Genomic DNA, 18,450 nt, shown 5'->3' with positions numbered 1-18,450 from the left:
GCAGATCTTGAGAAACCATTGTCTGTCAGAAGAGGTTATTTCAACTATCTTATCAAGTCATAAAGAAGTTACCTAAAAAATCTATCAAAAAATTTGGAAGAAATTCTGTTCTTAACCCCTTTACTCCCAACATTACGAAAATCCTAGATTTTCTACAATCCGGATTCAAAAAAGGGCTTGGCCCTAGTACCTTTTTAAAAGTAATTTTTTCAATACTCCTTTAGCTGAACATCGGTGGATCAGAAGATTCACTGAAGCAGTCTCTAAACTGAAACCTTCCCTAAAGAAATCGGTTCCTACCTGGGATTTGAAAGTAGTGTTAACGGCTCTTTGCGATCCCCCCCCCCTTTGAGACGCTCGACACAATTAGTATGCATTTTTTAACTCTAAAAGCTGCATTCTTAGTCGCTATTACTACAGCAAGAAGGATTGGAGAAATCCAATCTCTCTCTGTCGGTCATAGAACCCTACCTAAAAGTACAAGAAAACAAGATATTTCTAAAGCTAGATCCTTCCTTTATTCCGAAGGTATCTACTGCCTTCCATAGGGAACAAGAAATAATTCTACCTTCCTTTTGTCCAGATCCTAAAGACCAACAAGAAGAAAAATTCCTTTGCCTGGATGTCAGGCGAACAATTCTTCAGTAACTGGATAGAACCTCCTCCTGGAGACTAGACAAAAATCTATTTGTCCTGTATGGGGGAAAGAATAGAGGAAAGAAAGCCTCAAAAGGCTCTAGCGAGATGGGTAAAAACTACCATACAAGAAGCATACAAGTCCCAAGGACTATTTTATGTGCCCCACAAGGCATCAAAGCCCATTCAACGAGGGCAGTTTCGGCATCCTGGGCAGAGAGAAGAGAAGCCTCTATGGACCAAATCTGCAGAGCTGCCACTTGGTCAAGCCATCATACGTTTTGAAAACATTATAGGCTAGATGTTCTGTCAGATACGCATTTAAGTTTTGGACGGAAAGTCCTCCAACCCGTAGTCCCGCCCTGAGCATTATAATTTGGTATTGCTCCTGTGGTGCTGTCATGAGGGATGTACTGGAAAGTAGGAATTAGACCTTCCGGTAATTGTATTTCCAGGAATCCATCATGACAGCACCCTTACATTCCCTCCCTTTGTTGAAATTCTGATTTGTGCAAGTAACATGTCCGTTATTATCCCTAGAAATAAAATAGGGTTGCATCCATCCTGGTGTAGTAATTGAAAACCACTGCCAAGTGGGTGGTGGGAAGGGCCTTTTAACCTCTCTGTCTTCCTGCCCCTATAGAGGTCAATAGAGCAACCTCCTGTGATGCTGTCATGATGGATTCCTGGAAATACAATTACCGGTAGGTCTAATGCCTACTTTTCTTGGTAAGTGAGGAATGTGTCAGTAGTCAGACTTTTTGCGCAGTACAAAGGAACTGTATGTGGCTTGAAAAAGGTAGATGGCAATTTTTTTTATACCAAACATACGACTTCCTCATTACTAGGTACAGCTGGATAGCTTGGTCGGCCAGATCCACACCACCCATATACTTGTTATACTCTAAAATACAAGCAGATTTTTGCTTCTGAGTGGTGGGTCCACTTTCTGTTACTCCCAGGATGGCATCTGAGTGTATAGTACTTAAAACAAAAACATATTTTTGTATCTGACTTAACTCCCCCTTTTTTTAATTTAAGGCTGCCTAGTGTTTGTGGGAAGCCCGGAAGATTTTTTCGAATGGTCCCACAAGCCCCCATATTTTGTCTCTGCAGACTTGTAAAAAGGGGTATACTAGTATAACAATTGTCCGTGTACAGTATATATCCCTTTTGCAGAAATGGGCTGATTAGCTCCCACACAATTTTGCCATTTGTCCCCATGTATGGAGGGCAACCCAGTGGACTTGGCTTTTGATCCTTGCCCTCAGATCCTAAAAGCAGATGTATAGCCGGAAGAGCTTTCGCACATCTTATATATCGAGCCCTCTTTCCAGGGAGATATTGCTTGATATTAAGCCTCCCTTTGAATTTTACCAGGGTTTCGTCTATTGAGATGTTTTGTGTGGGTGTATCTAAAAACATGATGTGAAGAGGTCTAATTTTATAGAGCCGTTTAAAGTCTGCAGCCTTGTTTTGTGGGCAATTACTATCATTGTTAAAATGGAGAAATCTCAAAAGGACTTCATAACCATTTCTGCTCATCACCGCAGATGGCGTTCACCGTGCGGGTTAAATAATGTAATCATTTTATAGTTGGGTTCGTTATGGATGCGGAGATACCAAATATGAGTAACTTTTTACTTACATAAAGTATTTTGTAAAAGAAAAAAGTGGGGGTTTTTATTTTTTTTGTTTTTACTTGGGACATATATTTATTTATTTAAATCTTTAACTTTTTTTTTTTTAAGTCTCACTTTGGGACTTTACTGTGCAAACGTTTGATCGCTATTATAATACACTGCAATACTTCTGTATTGCAGTATATTATTGCCGGTCAGTGTAAAACTGACAGGCACCTGTTAGGTCTTGCCTCTGGCATGGCCTAACAGGCAGTTACTAAAGGCAGACCTGGGGGCCTTTGTTAGGCTGCCATAGAACCCATCGGCAACCCGCGATGCACACGGGGATGCCAGTGGGGTGAGAGAGGTAGCCCCCTCCCTCTAAAATCACTCAGATGCGCTGCTCGCTATTGAGTGTCGCATCTGAGGGGTTAAATATGATCGGAGACCACTGTTAGTGGTCTCCGATCGTTGCCCTGAAACACGAGGCTGTTACTAACAGCCCGGGCTTCAGCAGCACCCCGCACGATGCGGGGAAAGCTATTCTGAAGTGCCGACGTGAAAAGGCGGCACTTCAGAAGAACTACCCTGAACGGCCGACGTAAAAACACTATACGTCGGTCGTTAAGGGGTTAATGTATGTTTCTTATATTTGCTTGTACTATTGATTTATGCAAATGTTGAAAAGTTAGTGACCGTTTAGGTATTACGGCACTAAGGAGTGGGTCAATACTCAAAACAATGTTGGCAAAGTCAGTTGTGCAAATACGCTGAGGTGAGTACAATGTGGACTTGTCACATTCTGGTAATTGTTTACATTGGAAGATGAATCGGGAATGCAGGTAATCCTACCCCACCCCCAGAAAAACCTTAGAAATGTTTTCCCATGTTCCATTGACGGGATCCAATCCAATTTTTGGTGTTTGATTATACAGCTCCCACACAGACCTTAAAACGATGTAAATCCTGATTTTACAGATTTATCGTTTGACTTTCACCATGTAAGTTCATTTTCTTCATATTTCCTAGATCGCATTACTGGTTACTAATGATGCTGTAGCTCACAAAGACAAGTTGCAGTTCTTCATGAAACAGTTTTATAAGATCATCAGAAAGATGGATTCTTCCAACAAGGAACTCTCTATTGCTATTCGAGGATATGGACTTTTTGCAGCGGTATGATTTTCCTGATATTTATTTTATTCCTCATATACTTTTTTTTATTTTTTTTTGTTTATTTCAACACTAATATTCTTAGGGGTTTTCCCCAGAAATGTGTAAACGCACACCACAGTGATCGTATAATGAGTTTGTAACATCCGCAAAAACGTTGTTTAATTCTTTTGATACCCGCTTTGTATTTATTTGTTTACTTTAAAGCCATGCAAAGCAGTAAATGCCAAGGATGTGGATATTATGTATATTGAGCTTATTCAGCGTTGCAAGCAAATGTACCTCACAGAGGTGGAGACAGAAGATGACAACGTGTATCAGCTACCAAATTTCCTGCAGGCAATTGCAAGTGTCATGCTCAATATGGACACGGTAAGTAACTTCTTTTGATAAGCAGATAATAATCATTAACCTTACTGACCTATAATTTAATGCCTAATCTACACTTAAGGCCTGATTCACGCGAGCGCTGCGCATCTCGGACGTGAAAAACTACCGGTTTTCACGTCCGAAGTGCATCCGTGCTCAGCTCTGCGGGACTTGATGTCACGCATCCCCCATAGTTGAGAGTCTATGGAGGGATGCGTTATGCGTGAAAAGATAGGAAATGTCCTATTTTCGCACGGACCCTTCACACGGTCCGTTGAAACAAAGGCCGTGTGAACGGCCACATTGAATTACATAGGTTCGTGGGACGGCCGCTGTTTCAACGGCCGTCCCACGGACGTTTAACACGCTCGTCTGAATTAGGCCTAAAGGAGCAGTCCGGTTAGAAACGCAAAGAATCAGTCAGCACATGGTGTTTATATGTGTTCCTTACTATACATTGTGTAGTCTTTGAGCTTCCTGTTATTTGCTGTTACTATATATTTCTTATATTGCAGCATTAAGTGGCTGCTTTCTTCATGACTCCATGAATTTCAGTCCGCTACATGTTAATTACCTCTCCTTACATAGATATTAGTGAGCAGGTGCACAAACCAAGCCCCATAAGTCATGGAGCCTGACTGACTGAAAACATGAGGTATTCATACATATTTACCATTATCCAAGTCCAATCATCACTGGGGTCATACAGGGGATAGTCATAATTGTTTAAATGATGTGGTTTTGTATATGTACTGACTACGAAGCGACTCGGGACAGCACTGCTCTATTGTTATGGCAGCTCAGGCTTTATCTGGGGCCTAGTATGGAACACCAGGAGTTCCCTGTAACAGCACAATTCAGGTACTTGAAACTTTGCTTGTAGATCTCCATGACTCTTTCGTTTTTGACTGGAGTGACCCATTAAGCAATCCTTTTTTGATGAAACATGACTGTATACTAAATGTCCTCAAAGGATGGTCACTATTTCAAAGTACAATTTAAGAAATGTAAACCACAAATTGTGCTCTCCCTTTAGATCCCTGAAGTATATACACCCGTTCTTGAGCGCCTCCTTGTGGTTCAGATAGAAACATTTCCACAATACAGCTCAAAAATGCAGTCCAGCTGCAGCAGGGCTATCATCAAGGTATTTCTATCTTTGGCGGGAAAGGGGCCGGTTCTCTGGAGCCTGATTAGTACTGTGGGTGAGTTTATAACTTTTTCAATTATTTATAGTTCTGTGTGTTTAATGTATATTGCATGCCAATGCCATTCTTTAAAACAAAACATACAAAATATTTTATGAAGCAAAATGAATCTGTAGTGACTGAAAGTACACACGGACACGTTACAGAATGTCTCAACTTTGACTTTGTGGCCTGTTCTAGATATCTGGGGCGTTATATTGGATATCACTTATTATTATTGCCTTAGACGTTCTCTTTTTGAAAATTTATACATTTAAAGGGGTGTTCCGGCTGTGTTGTAAATAAAGCTTAAAAGAATTGTCCCATCTGCTGATCATTATGGGTCTGGCAGCTGATACCCCGAGCAAACTACTTTTATTGCTGCGGGAAGCTGCAAGAGGCCGCGTATACACGTGCACCGGCATGTGGGACTATGCCATATTTTATGTCCATATGCTCTAGTAGGACTAATGTAAAGGGCCTGTTCTGATTGGACAACCAATATAAAGGCTATTGACATCTTTGACATGGAAAAAAAATATTTTTACTGTTAGTGGTTACCTGGAGTTAAAAAAAATTTGCAAGAACTTTTATCCTTTCTTATTTTAGATCCAAAGATATTCCGTTTACAACCTTCATCTCGTTTCAGACTTTTCTCATGTTGTCGTGTCCCTCCCAGTAATACTTGCTGAATGTGAGTTCAATGGGGGGAATTTATCAGCTTTTCTACACCAGTTTTCTGGCTTAGAAAAGTTGCAAGTTACTCAAAAGTTGCAGTTTGCACAAAACAATTGTGACTTTTGGGCCGTTTCGCCGCTCTCGACACCAAAATCTAAATAGAAATAAATTATTCTTCGTTAGATACTGGGGTAAATTATATCCGAAATCTACATCTGCTCCTAGCAGTGGCGGATCGACCACAATTGTTATGCCACAATTGTGGTGCACGGCCAGCAGTAAGATGTGACACATTGATTAAGAGGCGTTCACCTCTTAATAAATGTGTTGTATCTTACTCCAGTGGACAATATATTAAGACTGTGTATAAAACGCCAGTATTGATAAATCTCCCCCTGTATGTACATGATGCTATTGTCTTCACTGGCTCTCATGTGTTGGCACAGCTTTCTCTTTATGGCAGATTCACATGAACGGGTGCAAATTCTGACTTGAAAATCTGCACTTGTTAACGTCCGAGTTGCCCCCCTTGTACTTGGACGAGTCTGTTGGGGGATCAGTGAAAACGGATGAAAATAGGACACGTCCTATTTTTCCATGGACCCTTCACATGGTCCGTTAAAACAGCCATGTGAAAGGCCTCATTGAAATACATGCGTCCGTGTGACGGATGTTTTTTTTATTTTTATAATGGCCGTCAGTTACTTGCAATGGAGTTACACGCTCGTCTGTATAAACCCTTAGGCCCCATGCACACGACCGTAGAATTTGTGCGTAATTGCGGGCTGCAATTAAGGACCCATTTATTTCTAGTGACTACTGACACCTTCACGTATATTTACGGGAGGGTGTCCGGGCCATAGAAAGCTGCTGCAACAGATATGACATGTCCTATCTTTTGCTTTTTACGGACCGTGCTCCCATACTTTGTATGGGAGCATGGGCCAAAAATGCGGGTAGCTGTCCGAGCCCGCAATCACAGGCAGTGATTACGGGCGCAGACGTGTGTACTCACTCCCTAGCGCTGTACTAGCGCTGTTACACAGCTGAAAAAATATAAAAAACACTTTATTGAAATAAACTGTCCACTTGGAACATTTTATTGGTAAAAATTCGATACCACGACGATCTTACGTAGTCCAAGACAAGACAATCTTTAAAAACAAAACAGACAATAAAACATATAAGACCGTTACCAGCACACAATGTGATATACTTACATACAGAAGATTCATTACATCCCTGGCACTGTCTTCCTCCGTCCTCCACTGACGCGCTGTCAATGAGGATGTTGCTGCAGCCGGAACCCCTGTCAAGAACCCAGCAGGAGAAGTGTCAGAAGAGATGGACACAGCGCTGACATATCATCGGTGCTTGTCCTTCTGAGAGCAGTGAAGGAGGTGGGGGCATGTTTTAGACTGTCAGGCAACGCTCTCCACATGCAAGTCTGAGACAGTAGCAGCCATCTTGGATCCCGGACAACTTGGACCAGAACGAAGGAACGGTGCGGGAAGCAAGAAAGTCAGGCCAGCAGGTAGGCTAACAATAATTTTACAGTTTAATGCTTTTTTTTTTTTTTTTTGTGTTCATAAGAACGAGGGTCCCAAACCCCCAGCTCCCCCTCCACTGCATCCCCCACTATGAGGGGGACCTGGAATTGAGCGGTGGTCAAGCGTGCACGCTTCCATTTCATTCAAAGTATATGGGAATGACGAAAACGGCAGAGTACATGCTTGACCGCTGCTCCGTACAAGCTCCGCCTGCATGGGAGTGCAAGTTTTATTTTACACAAAATGTAAGGCTGGGTACACACCTACTTTCAGCTTTCCGTTATTCTCCTTCGTCAGAGCAGAAGAACGGAAAAATAAGACGCGCCTTTTCCGTTGCACAACGGACAACACCTGCCACCAACTAAACCCATTGTCTTTAATGGGTTTTATCCGATTTCAGATTGGGGTGTCCGTGGATTTAATGAAAACAGTAGGGCAGCATGCTGCACTATTGTATCTGGTATTCTTGGTCAGATCTGCAGCAGAGCCTCCAATGCAGGTGTGAACAAGGCCTAACAAAAAAAAAATTTAATTTTTTGATGCTGGTCCACAAAAAAAATTAAAAATTCTACTGGACCAACTGCCTATTTAGAGACAGGAAGCAGCTTTAGGAGCGACATCATAGGAGTAGGAACACACTTGACGGATACGCTGAGTAAAACTACACAGCTTATCCGCCCTGGTAGCCACAGGGAATTCCGCCAGCAAAACCGCACCAAATAGTGGTGCAGGTTTCGTGAGGCATGTCCGCTGCGGAACTCCTGCAGGGAAACAAAAAGTTTAGGCTTACCCCGGCAGCAGTATAGGCGACGCGATCCTCTATTCTTAGCGCAGCCCAGCTTCCTGTCAAGACGTTTCATACCATGTGACTGCTGCAGTGGTCACATGGTCTACAGCATCATCACAGGAGGCCGGGCTACGTTCAGAAGAGAGACACATCGCCTAGACTACGGCCGGGGTAATTTTAAACTTTATAAATTTAAAATAAAAAAATACCTTTTTTTTTTTTTTCTCATTTGTGATTTTTGCGGCAGAACCGCAGCATTTCCGCAACAAAGGAGCAGTGATTACGCAGAATAAATTGACATGCTGTGGCTTAAAAAAACCACACTGCAGGTAAAAAAAAATTTGTGTGCATGAGATTTGTTCACATCTCATCCACTCTGCTGCTACTGTTATAAGCTGCGGATTTTCCGCAATGAAATGTGTTGCATAAAATCTGCAGCGTTCATGCCTAGTGTGTTCCTACCCTAACAATAAGGCCCAGTTCAGAGTTTTTGGGCCTTAATATTGACTCAGACACTGCGTCAGAATCAGCGCCAAAAAACATCCAAAACCGCCTTCCATTGATTTCATCTGAAATGAATGGGAGCCAGTCGTGGAAAAAATAAAAAGCAGCATGTCCTTTCTTGATGTGGTTCTGACCTCCCATCGAAATCAATGGGAGGCAGAAAATGCATTTTTCGCTGCGCTTTTTGTCTGCGTTTTTCAATCGCTGCGGGCAAAAAACGCAGCAAAAACCACGTGTGGGCACGTCAGATAGTGTGGGCACGTCAAAATCTGCCTCAAAATTCTTTCGGGTATGTGTACACGATAGCAGGCATTTACGTCTGAAAAGACAGACTGTTTTCAGGAGAAAACAGCTGCCTCGTTTCAGACGTAAATGCTCCTCCTCGCATTTTGCGAGGCTTCTATGACAGCCGTAAATTTTGAGCTGCTCTTCATTGAGTTCAATGAAGAACGGCTCAAATTACGTCTGAAAGAAGTGTCCTGCACTTCTTTGACGAGGCTGTATTTTTACGTGTCGTCGTTTGACAGCTGTCAAACGACGACGCGTAAATGACAGGTAGTCTGCACAGTACGTCGGCAAACCCATTCAAATGAATGGGCAGATGTTTGCCGACGTATTGTAGCGCTATTTTCAAACGTAAAACGAGGCATAATACGCCTCGTTTACGTCTGAAAATAGGTAGTGTGAACCCAGCCTTAAGGAATTTTGAGGCAGATTTTTTCTGCCTGCAAAATACAGGGCCGCACTTAATCACCACTTTCAGACACTTTACTTACTCTCAGAAGAGCTGCTGGCTCCCACTCCAGTCCTCGTTGTCAGGCGATGTCTTCCCGGTCCAGTCTTTCACCTCCAGGCTCCAGAAAATAGCGGGGATCAGAGAACGCATGCTGCCGCGCTGCAACTTGACTCCTCCCCCTCTCCTTACGCAGCTACGCTCTGGCGGAGGAGGAGGCCCAGGTGAGTCGTGTGCGCGGGTGCACGTGGTTGTGCGCGTCCGCTCGTGGGAGGGAGCGGGAGCGCGCGGCTATCAGTGGGTGCGTGCGGACGGACATGTTGGGCTTACATATTTTGTAAAAAAATATTGGATATATTTTACTTTTTTAAATCTGTAAAAGGAAAAAGTGGAAATAAAAAAAAAAAGAAGTGAATTCAGTGTCATGGCCAAAGTCGCTGTGTAGCCCCAGCCGAAGGACTCCTGCGCACGGCCGTGCCCGTAATCACGGCCGGTGATTACAGACACTCGCATTTGAGCTCCGTGATGTCAGCTGTCTGGAGACAGCTGTATCACGGAGCTCAATGCCGCCACAGAGCGGAAAAAAGTTTAACTGCAGGACGTTCTAGAAGACCCTGCAGAGTTAATTGCGCACTGCCCGGATGTTTTATAGTCTATGGGTTAAAATAAGTCTCAATACATAAGATATACAGATATACAGATATTCGGTATCGTCACGACCGTAATAACAAATTTATAGCGTCATTTATTATGTTTACGCTGTTAGAAAATAAAATAAACGGATTTTTCACTTATTAATGTGAGGCACGAGGTGTTATGAACTTTGAAACTCCATGTGCCTCACATTAATAGTAATTAACCCCATCATATAGCTCACACATTAACCCAATGTTGTCCATTATGACTGTGACGTACATGATGGGGTTAAGTACTATTAACGTGAGGCACATGGAGGTTCAAAATTCATCACACCACGTGCCTCACATCAGAAAATGGAAGAACTTTTTTTTTTTATTGTTATTGTTGGCAAAGTATCATTTTGGTATAGAGTATCACAATACTACACAAAGTATCGGTATCGAAGTCCAAATTCTGGTATCGAGACAACCCTAGTTCCAAGGGGGAGAAGACTTGGAGGGGAAACCATTCACCATGACCGAGGCCAACGGACGGTAATATAAAAGAACGATCCATGTGACAAATTCTATGGAGAACCCACATTTTTCAAGTACTGCCAAATCAAAGGTTTTGGCAGCATCCAAAGACACCAACACCCTTGATCCACAATTATCCTAACCAAAAAGGGTGTTAGGAGAATGGAGTGCGATCGGTGTGAAGCAGAGGAAATTAGGGGTAGTACTCCACGGTACAGTACAAGCAATAACCGCATAATGAGAACACATACAATGCATAAGTACATCCAATTAGGCAAACCACCAGAGAGAACTCCCCCTTTTCCCCACCCTGTCTGCCAACCCAAACCTGCAGAGACATACATTCCAAACCTGATTAAAAAAATAAAATAAATGGTTAGTCGGATCAAACATTATGCAAACTCTCTTACCACATTTGAAATTGTGAGGGTCGCCCATCCGATTTCTACCAAGAGAAAACAGATTGGTCATAGCTAATGAGACAGCTATCCAATCGAGAAAGAAAGCAGGTTTTAACAATACACATCAATAACTACTACTTATCATTATGTCTCTGGAATCAAATTCGATGTGCAGCTATCAATCCCTGGCAGGACAACGGGTGGCATGGTTCACTGGAGAATCCAGCAAGCAGGAAACTTCTTCCAGGGCCTCAAAAAATCTGGATTGACTGTTGTCTATTATCCGAATTCTGTATAAAACAGAATCGCATGCTTGTTTGCATGTTTTTAGACATCCCCCCCCCCCCCCAACCTGGGATCTGTGTTTTGTTTTTTTTTGCACTTCCATAGAAAAATACAGGAATATGAGATTAGTAGCATTGTCCAATTGTAGAGGGCTTTACTCTTTGCAAGGCTCAGCATCTCTATCTCTCTAATTCAGGACGTATGCAATAAAAGTACTGGCAGGAGCTCCCCGTGGTGGGGTTTTGTGTGAGATGCGGTGGGCACTCTCCACAGCAAACGGCTGAAAAATTGTCACGCCCGTATTTTTAGATGAGATTTTGCAGAAATGTAGTAGTGTTGCCCTTCCATCCGTTTCAGGGGTCCCCCCCAAAACGCAGATTACACCTGTGTTGCAGATGTTCTTGGTCTTCCACACGTTGGTGAAGCCTGTTTAGCAGAAAGTTACATGAGTAAGGGTGACATGCATAGGATTTTGGTGATCATTCGGCTCGTTCACACCCTGTTCCATCTCGGTGACTCAGGTGCATTGTGCGTCATGTTGTAAAAGGGATATATCGATTTTGATATCCTCTGTTCTAGTTGTGAGAGCCATCCGGCATCGTTAAATAGGAAGAACCTTTTGTGTTTTCTAGCTTAGGCTCAGAAAAATGTAAGGGTGCATCAGGGTCTACTGGTGCATCGGGATCTACAACTGCAAAGCTTTCTGCCTCAACTTCCGACTTTCTATGCCGCTCCAGCTTTTCGACAACATCAGTGTTCTTACAAAGGAGGACGCGTGGTATTGTAATCGTAAAATAAGGTCCCAAGTGCAGTACTGCATGATAATTTGCTGGAGTATGTACAAGTGCGTTAAGCAGCAGGAGTTTTTGTGTGGAACATAGGGGCGTCCCCCAAATGTGTAGGGTTGCCTTAAAAATTACCCATTTAAGACACGTAGGTCAATGCGCCAAAGAAAAAGTATCCAAGAGGGAACCTGGGAGGGCTTGAGGGAGTCGTATTTGGAGTTGAGGCTCAGGAAACCTGTGGCCTTGTGAACCAGAAATAATTTTTTGTACAAATCATGGCTCATCACACGTGGGAAGCCCAAAAAAATAAGTAGCCCACTGGCTAGAAGCTGCCTGTCAGGCAGAGTCCCCTAAATAGATGGGCCCTTGGTTCTGTTATGCACCAAAGGGCTAGGCCACATTGCCAACGTGGGCAGATGAGGGGTCTTTGTTAACGGGGCCAGCTAGATGTCTCCTACGATTACCTTGTCAGGACAGCAGGGGAGGCTGGCAATGCCCGACGATGGCCTTTTAGTTATATCCAGACGGTAACTCCTGTAAAGACAATCGCCCACCAAAGTCTGTCTCTGGGGATCCAGTTAATTGGCCCGATAACCGGACCTGCTGAGAGAAGCAAGCTTTCTTTGGAAACTTGTCAGTGCAATGTGGAGCAGCAAGCATCGGTTGCCGTGGGTCCCAAGATGGTGGCTCAGAGGAGATGGACTCTACTTAAGAAGGGCGGCGCCAGTCTCTCAAGGCTATCTGCAGGCAATTTCCGGGCACAAGATTGCTCCCTGCAGTTAAAGATAAGTTGAGAGCTGGGTGCTAGCAGTGAAATTCAGGCAGATACGGCAGGATGCTGGTGGATTACATTGTAAAACCAAACGGGAACTCACAGAAAACACGTCCAGCTCCCTCAGGTGTCAGACTCCGCTCCCTACATAAATGGTGTTTGATAAAAATATTTCTGTATGTGTTATGAATTTTTTTTTTTCAGGTTTCCAGTTTATTTGATTTAACACTTCACTACTTTTTTGTTTGTGTTCAGGTTAAAATGCCAAGAAGTACCATGTTTTAAAATAACCATTACTGATTTGTCATTATTCTTACAGTACATCAAGGATTAATCAGAGTCTGTTCCAAGCCAGTCGAATACGTAAGGGTCAATGTTTAAAACATGACTTGCCTTTTATTTGTTAATTAGTCCCTTATTATTAGGCCAAATGTTTGACTGTAGCGAATAAGATATTTAAAGGGATATTCCCATCTTATATAGTGACGTTGCTGATCATTGCTCCATGTAAACATGCCCTGTAGTCAGCCGACATACGCTCATTTGTCAACTGATTTGCATAATATATGCCGGCTTGTCGGCATCACATGTACCCGTGTAAAATAGGGGTGTTTTCTCTACAATAATTAAACTGTATGTGCACTAACAGTCGTTCGGTCACGTACAGTACTGATTATTGCCCTATATCAATAGTGAAACAAGTGCTTGTTATGTTGTCGATCAAAGCTGGATACAGTGAGAAAATCGGTCTGTGTCAAAATATAAGGGACACAGCATTTTCTGATTATTTTCCCAAATGTCCAAAAAAAAAACTATTATCTGTTTACTAATATACTGTTAGCAGATCAGCGCCGGTGTCTTAATTTGTAAAGCCCCGCCCCCTTATTTAGTACAGTCTCCTCCACAGAATGCATCTTGCTCCAGTTCTAAACATGGCCACATGGCGTCTAATACATATACTGTTTTTTGCACAATTGAGGAAATAATCAGAAAGTGGCCAACCCCTTTAAGACTTAGTTTAGATCACACAAAAAAATAACAAAAATTTCTGGCAGCATAAGAATTGATTTCTGTTAATAAAGATGGTCTATGTTGAGGGTTTCACTGTTTATTAGTATATGCATCAGAGACATTTTACATGTTTTAAAGAGGTTTTCCCATCTTGGAAATTTATGGCATATCCACAGGATATGCCATAAATGTCCATTGGGTGTGGGTATTACTTTGGTATCTGTACCCATCTCTAGAACGGGGCCCGCCTTACCTTGTCCAGTTTTCGATGCTCCCATGCCACTGTCTGATGAGGGGATCGGGAGTACGGAAACTGCTGAACTTGCTGAGCTACGCTTTTTCTGAAAGTCCCAAAGTAGTGAATCCGAATTCCGGAAACATCATAGCTTGCCGTGCTATACTATTTCCGTTCCTTCCATTCACTTCTATGGGAGTTAGGGAAATAGCGTAGCTCAGCAGTTTCCGTGTCTCCGACCACCTCGTGTGACCGTGGCCGGGGAGCAGTGGAAGCCAGATAAGGTAGGACGGGAGTCCAGAGGCCCTGTTCTAGAAATAGCATAGAGTTCAAAAGTTGCCACCTGCATCGATCAGGCATTTATGGCATATACTGTTGATATGCCATAAAGGTCCAAGATGGGAAAACCCTTTTAACCCCTTAATGACCGCCGATACGTCTTTTTACGGCGGTCATTAGTGGGCTTTATTCTAGAGCGCCGCCAAACTACGTCGCTGCTGTAGAATAAAGTAAACAGAGCAGGGAGCCGTGAAATCTCCCTGCTCTCAGCTGCCAGAAGCAGCTGAGGGCTGGGGGCGTCCCTGCTCTGCCGGGTGAGATCGATATTAGTATCGATCTCACCCGTTTAACCCTTCAGATGCGGTGCACAATAGCGAGCACCGCATCTGAATGGTTTTGGAGAGAGGGAGGGAGCTCCCTCTCATCTCACTGACACCCGGCGATAAAATCGCCGAGTGTCTGTGTCTCTAATGGCAGCCGGGGGTCTAATAAAGACCCCCCAGGTCTGCCTGCAGCGAATGCCTGCTAGATCATGCCGCAGGCATGACCTAGCAGATGCCTGTCCGTTTTAAACGGACAGGCAGTAATACACTGCAATACAAAAGTATTGCAGTGTATTATAATAGCGATCGGAGGATAGGGAAGTCCCCTAGTGGGACTAGTAAAAAAGTAAAAAAAGTTTAATAAAGTTAATTTTAAAAAAAAGTGAAAAAAAAAAAATGAAAAACCCAGCTTTTCCCCTTACAAAATGCTTTACTATTAAAAAAAACTACAATAAAGCAAAAAAGTTACACATATTTGGTATCGCCGCATCCGTAACGACCCCGACTATAAAGCTGTTACGTTATTTAACCCGCACGGTGAACGCCGTAAAAAATAAAATTAAAAACAATGGAAAAATTGCTGTTTTCTGTTAATCCTGACTTAAAAAAAATGTGATAGAAAGTGATCAAAAAGTCGCATCTACTCCCAAATGGTACCAATAAAAACTGCAAGTCTTCCCGCAAAAAACAAGACCTTATACAGCTATGCCGACGCAAAAATAAAAAAGTTACAGCTCTTCGAATGTGACAATGGAAAAATCTAAAAAATGGCTTGGACATTAGGGCCCAGAATGCCAGCAGGGGGAAGGGGTTAATGTTCTGCTTTTTCACTGACTATTTTCTTTGCTCTAGGATGTATATGGGGAGGACCGTTCTAATGAGCCATTGGCTTCTGGTGAGGTTCGTGCTGGAAAGTGGAAAGTTCCTACTTTCAAAGACTATCTTGATCTCTTCCGTAATCTTTTGAACTGCGATCAGATGAAGGTACAAATTTCTGCTTGTTGTTGAGTGATCATCCTTAATACATTATGCGCAGCACCATTTGTTAGTTGAATTTTTTTTTATTATAGATCTTTATGTAATGCAGACACCATTGACTATGGAGTTTTAAACAATTAAAAAAAGAAAAGTAAAAGACAAATTGACCATCTTCTATTATTGTAACAACCAAAATATTTAGTTTATGTTGCACGTTTGTTTTTTTTCTACACCTCTTGTACTGCTGATCAGATCTCCGATCTACAGGGTGGGCCATTTATATGGATACACCTAAATAAAATGGGAATGGTTGGTGATATTAACTTCCTGTTTGTGGCACATTAGTATATGGTAGGGGGGAAACTTTTCAAGCAGGGTGTTGACCATGGCGGCCATTTTGAAGTCGGCCATTTTGTATCCAACTTTCGTTTTTTCAATGGGAAGAGGGTCATGTGACACATCAAACTTATCCAGAATTTCACAAGAAAAACAATGGTGTGCTTGGTTTTAACGTTACTTTATTCTTTCATGAGTTATTTACAAGTTTCTGACCACTTATAAAATGTGTTCAAAGTGCTGCCCATTGTGTTGGATTGTCAATGCAACCCTCTTCTCCCACTCTTCACACACTGATAGCAACACCGCAGAAGAAATGCCTCCCGATCTGACCCCCTTAGACTTTTATCTTTGGGGTCATCTGAAGGCAATTGTCTATGCTGTGAAGATACGAGATGTGCAGCAACTGAAACTACGGATACTGGAAGCCTGTGCTAGCATTTCTTCTGCAGTGTTGCTATCAGTGTGTGAAGAGTGGGAGAAGAGGGTTGCATTGACAATCCAACACAATGGGCAGTACTTTGAACACATTATATAAGTGGTCAGAAACGTGTAAATAACTCATGAAAGAATAAAGTAACGTTAAAACCAAGCACACCATTGTTTTTCTTGTGAAATTCTCGATAAGTTTGATGTGTCACATGACCCTCTTCCCATTGAAAAAACTAAAGTTGGATACAAAATGGCCGACTTCAAAATGGCCGCCATGGTCAACACCCAGCTTGAAAAGTTTCCCCCCTCCCATATACTAATGTGCCACAAACAGGAAGTTAATATCACCAACCATTCCCATTTTATTTAGGTGTATCCATATAAATGGCCCACCCTGTACTAAATAGCACTGCTGTACTCCTAAAGTCTAGACTTGGGGTAACTGCAGGATAGGCTTTTTGAAAGTTTCAGACCCTAATACTTCTAATCAAATAAATGCTCCCTACACATTCTGATTGTGTTTACTGTGCCTTTTAGGACAGTTATTTTATGACAGAAGGAATTAATCCAAGTGAGTTAATTCAACGTTTCACAAGGAAAAGCAAAACATATATATAAGGCTGGGTTCACACAGAGTTTTTTGCAGGAGGAAAATCTGCCTCAAAATTCCGTTTGGAATTTTGAGGCAGATTTTCCTCTGCCTGCACGCCGATTTTCGCTGTGTTTTTCACGGCGTTTTTCGCCTGCGGCCATTGAGCGCCGCGGGCATAAAATGCCCCAAAATACGCTTTCTCTGCCTCCCATAGATGTCAATGGGAGGTTACAGGTGTAAACGCACGAAGATAGGGCATGTCCCTTCTTTTTCCCGCAAGCAGGTTTTTCCGCTCGCGGGAAAAAACCGCCTCTGCCCCCAATTGAAATCAATGGGAGGCATTTTCGGCCATTTTTTTGGCACGTTTTGCGGCACGGTTTAGGCGTATAAAAACTCGGAAAAAAACTCTGTGTGAACTGGCCCTAAGGCTTCCGTAAACATCCTACTGTATGTTACAAAGTGTCAGCCGATTCATACAAATAAATGTGGGAGGCAGGGATGTGAGTGGCTGTAAGGATAAAACTACTACTAACGAGTTGTATAGAAGTAGACTCGTCATTGGAGCCACTCGATAAGACCAGCCTGCAGACACTGTGGCAAAATTGAGACACATTATGTGCTGATACATTGTAGCATGGATTGAGGTGATTTAAATTATCTATTTTGAACTAGTCTGGTTAATACAGAAAAATACACTGAATTTTTGTGCGTGTATATTTGCAATTCCTGTGTCACAGAGCAAATTGTTTTTCGCAAACTCAATCCTGACAGACTGTGGCAGCAGATCTTGTTTTTTCTTGCACTGTATTCTCACACATGGCTGTCAGTCTGTTCTGCGTTGCTTGGGACTGGTTAGGACATTTCTCTTCCATTATTGTCAAATTGTCTCTGTTGTGGTCTAGTAGTCTGTAACCAGGTCTAATTCACAATGTTCTGTGAGGTATGCTGACTGCAGAGCAGATGCTTATTATATATTATCCCTAGCATCTGGGACTGCTTTGGGACACATTGTGATTAGCGTACATGTAGAGCAAAGAAAAAGGATATTTTATTTTTTTTTTTGTACTATTTGTACCTATAAAATCTTTTTCTTTATTTTTTCTTTCTTTTAGTAAGAAACAAGTCCTCAAATCTTGTTTCTTTTTTTTTTTTTTTTCTTTTTTCCTACCATGGCCTTAGATTCTCCTTGACGTTTTTCCAAATGACAAAGTGGTGACTTTTGGATTGTTATGCGGTTCTACTTAACCCCTGTTGTGGGTTCAATTTGTTGAATACTGTTCCCCACAGATTCCGCTAATAGTCTATGTTCTTGCTACAGTCTGTGGTTGAGAAGTTCGCTCTGGCTTGGAGCTACTGTGAAATTTCTTGTTTGCTATCACTATTGTGGTTCAACTTGGCTCTGTTGTACCAGCGCATTAAGGCTATGTTCACACGGAGTATTTTGCCGAGTTTTTTGACGCGGAAACCGCGTCGCAAAACTCTGCAAAAACGGCCCGAAAACGCCTCCCATTGATTTCAATGGGAGGCGTCGGCGTCTTTTTCCCGCGAGCAGTAAAACTGCCTCGCAGGAAAAAGAAGCGACATGCCCTATCTTCGGGCGTTTCCGCCTCTGACCTCCCATTGACTTC

General features: G+C 42.5%; 1 protein-coding gene across 1 annotated transcript in view; it reads left to right on the top strand.

Moving 5' to 3' along the window:
• Positions 1–18,450, top strand: part of LOC142696293 (DNA-dependent protein kinase catalytic subunit-like) — a gene marked incomplete at its 5' end in the record, with an annotated part of 326,262 nt that overhangs the window by 56,516 nt on the left and 251,296 nt on the right. Inside the window, 5 exons of the mRNA XM_075847621.1 lie at positions 3,288–3,434; positions 3,639–3,803; positions 4,837–5,005; positions 12,956–12,999; positions 15,337–15,468. Of these exons, the coding sequence (XP_075703736.1) occupies positions 3,288–3,434; positions 3,639–3,803; positions 4,837–5,005; positions 12,956–12,999; positions 15,337–15,468 (657 nt within the window). The remainder of the gene's footprint in view (positions 1–3,287; positions 3,435–3,638; positions 3,804–4,836; positions 5,006–12,955; positions 13,000–15,336; positions 15,469–18,450) is intronic.

This window comes from Rhinoderma darwinii (genome assembly GCF_050947455.1).
Source record: "Rhinoderma darwinii isolate aRhiDar2 chromosome 5 unlocalized genomic scaffold, aRhiDar2.hap1 SUPER_5_unloc_50, whole genome shotgun sequence".
In the NCBI taxonomy this organism is placed as follows: Eukaryota; Metazoa; Chordata; class Amphibia; order Anura; family Rhinodermatidae; genus Rhinoderma; species Rhinoderma darwinii.
This window is presented reverse-complemented; position numbering and strand designations above follow the sequence as displayed.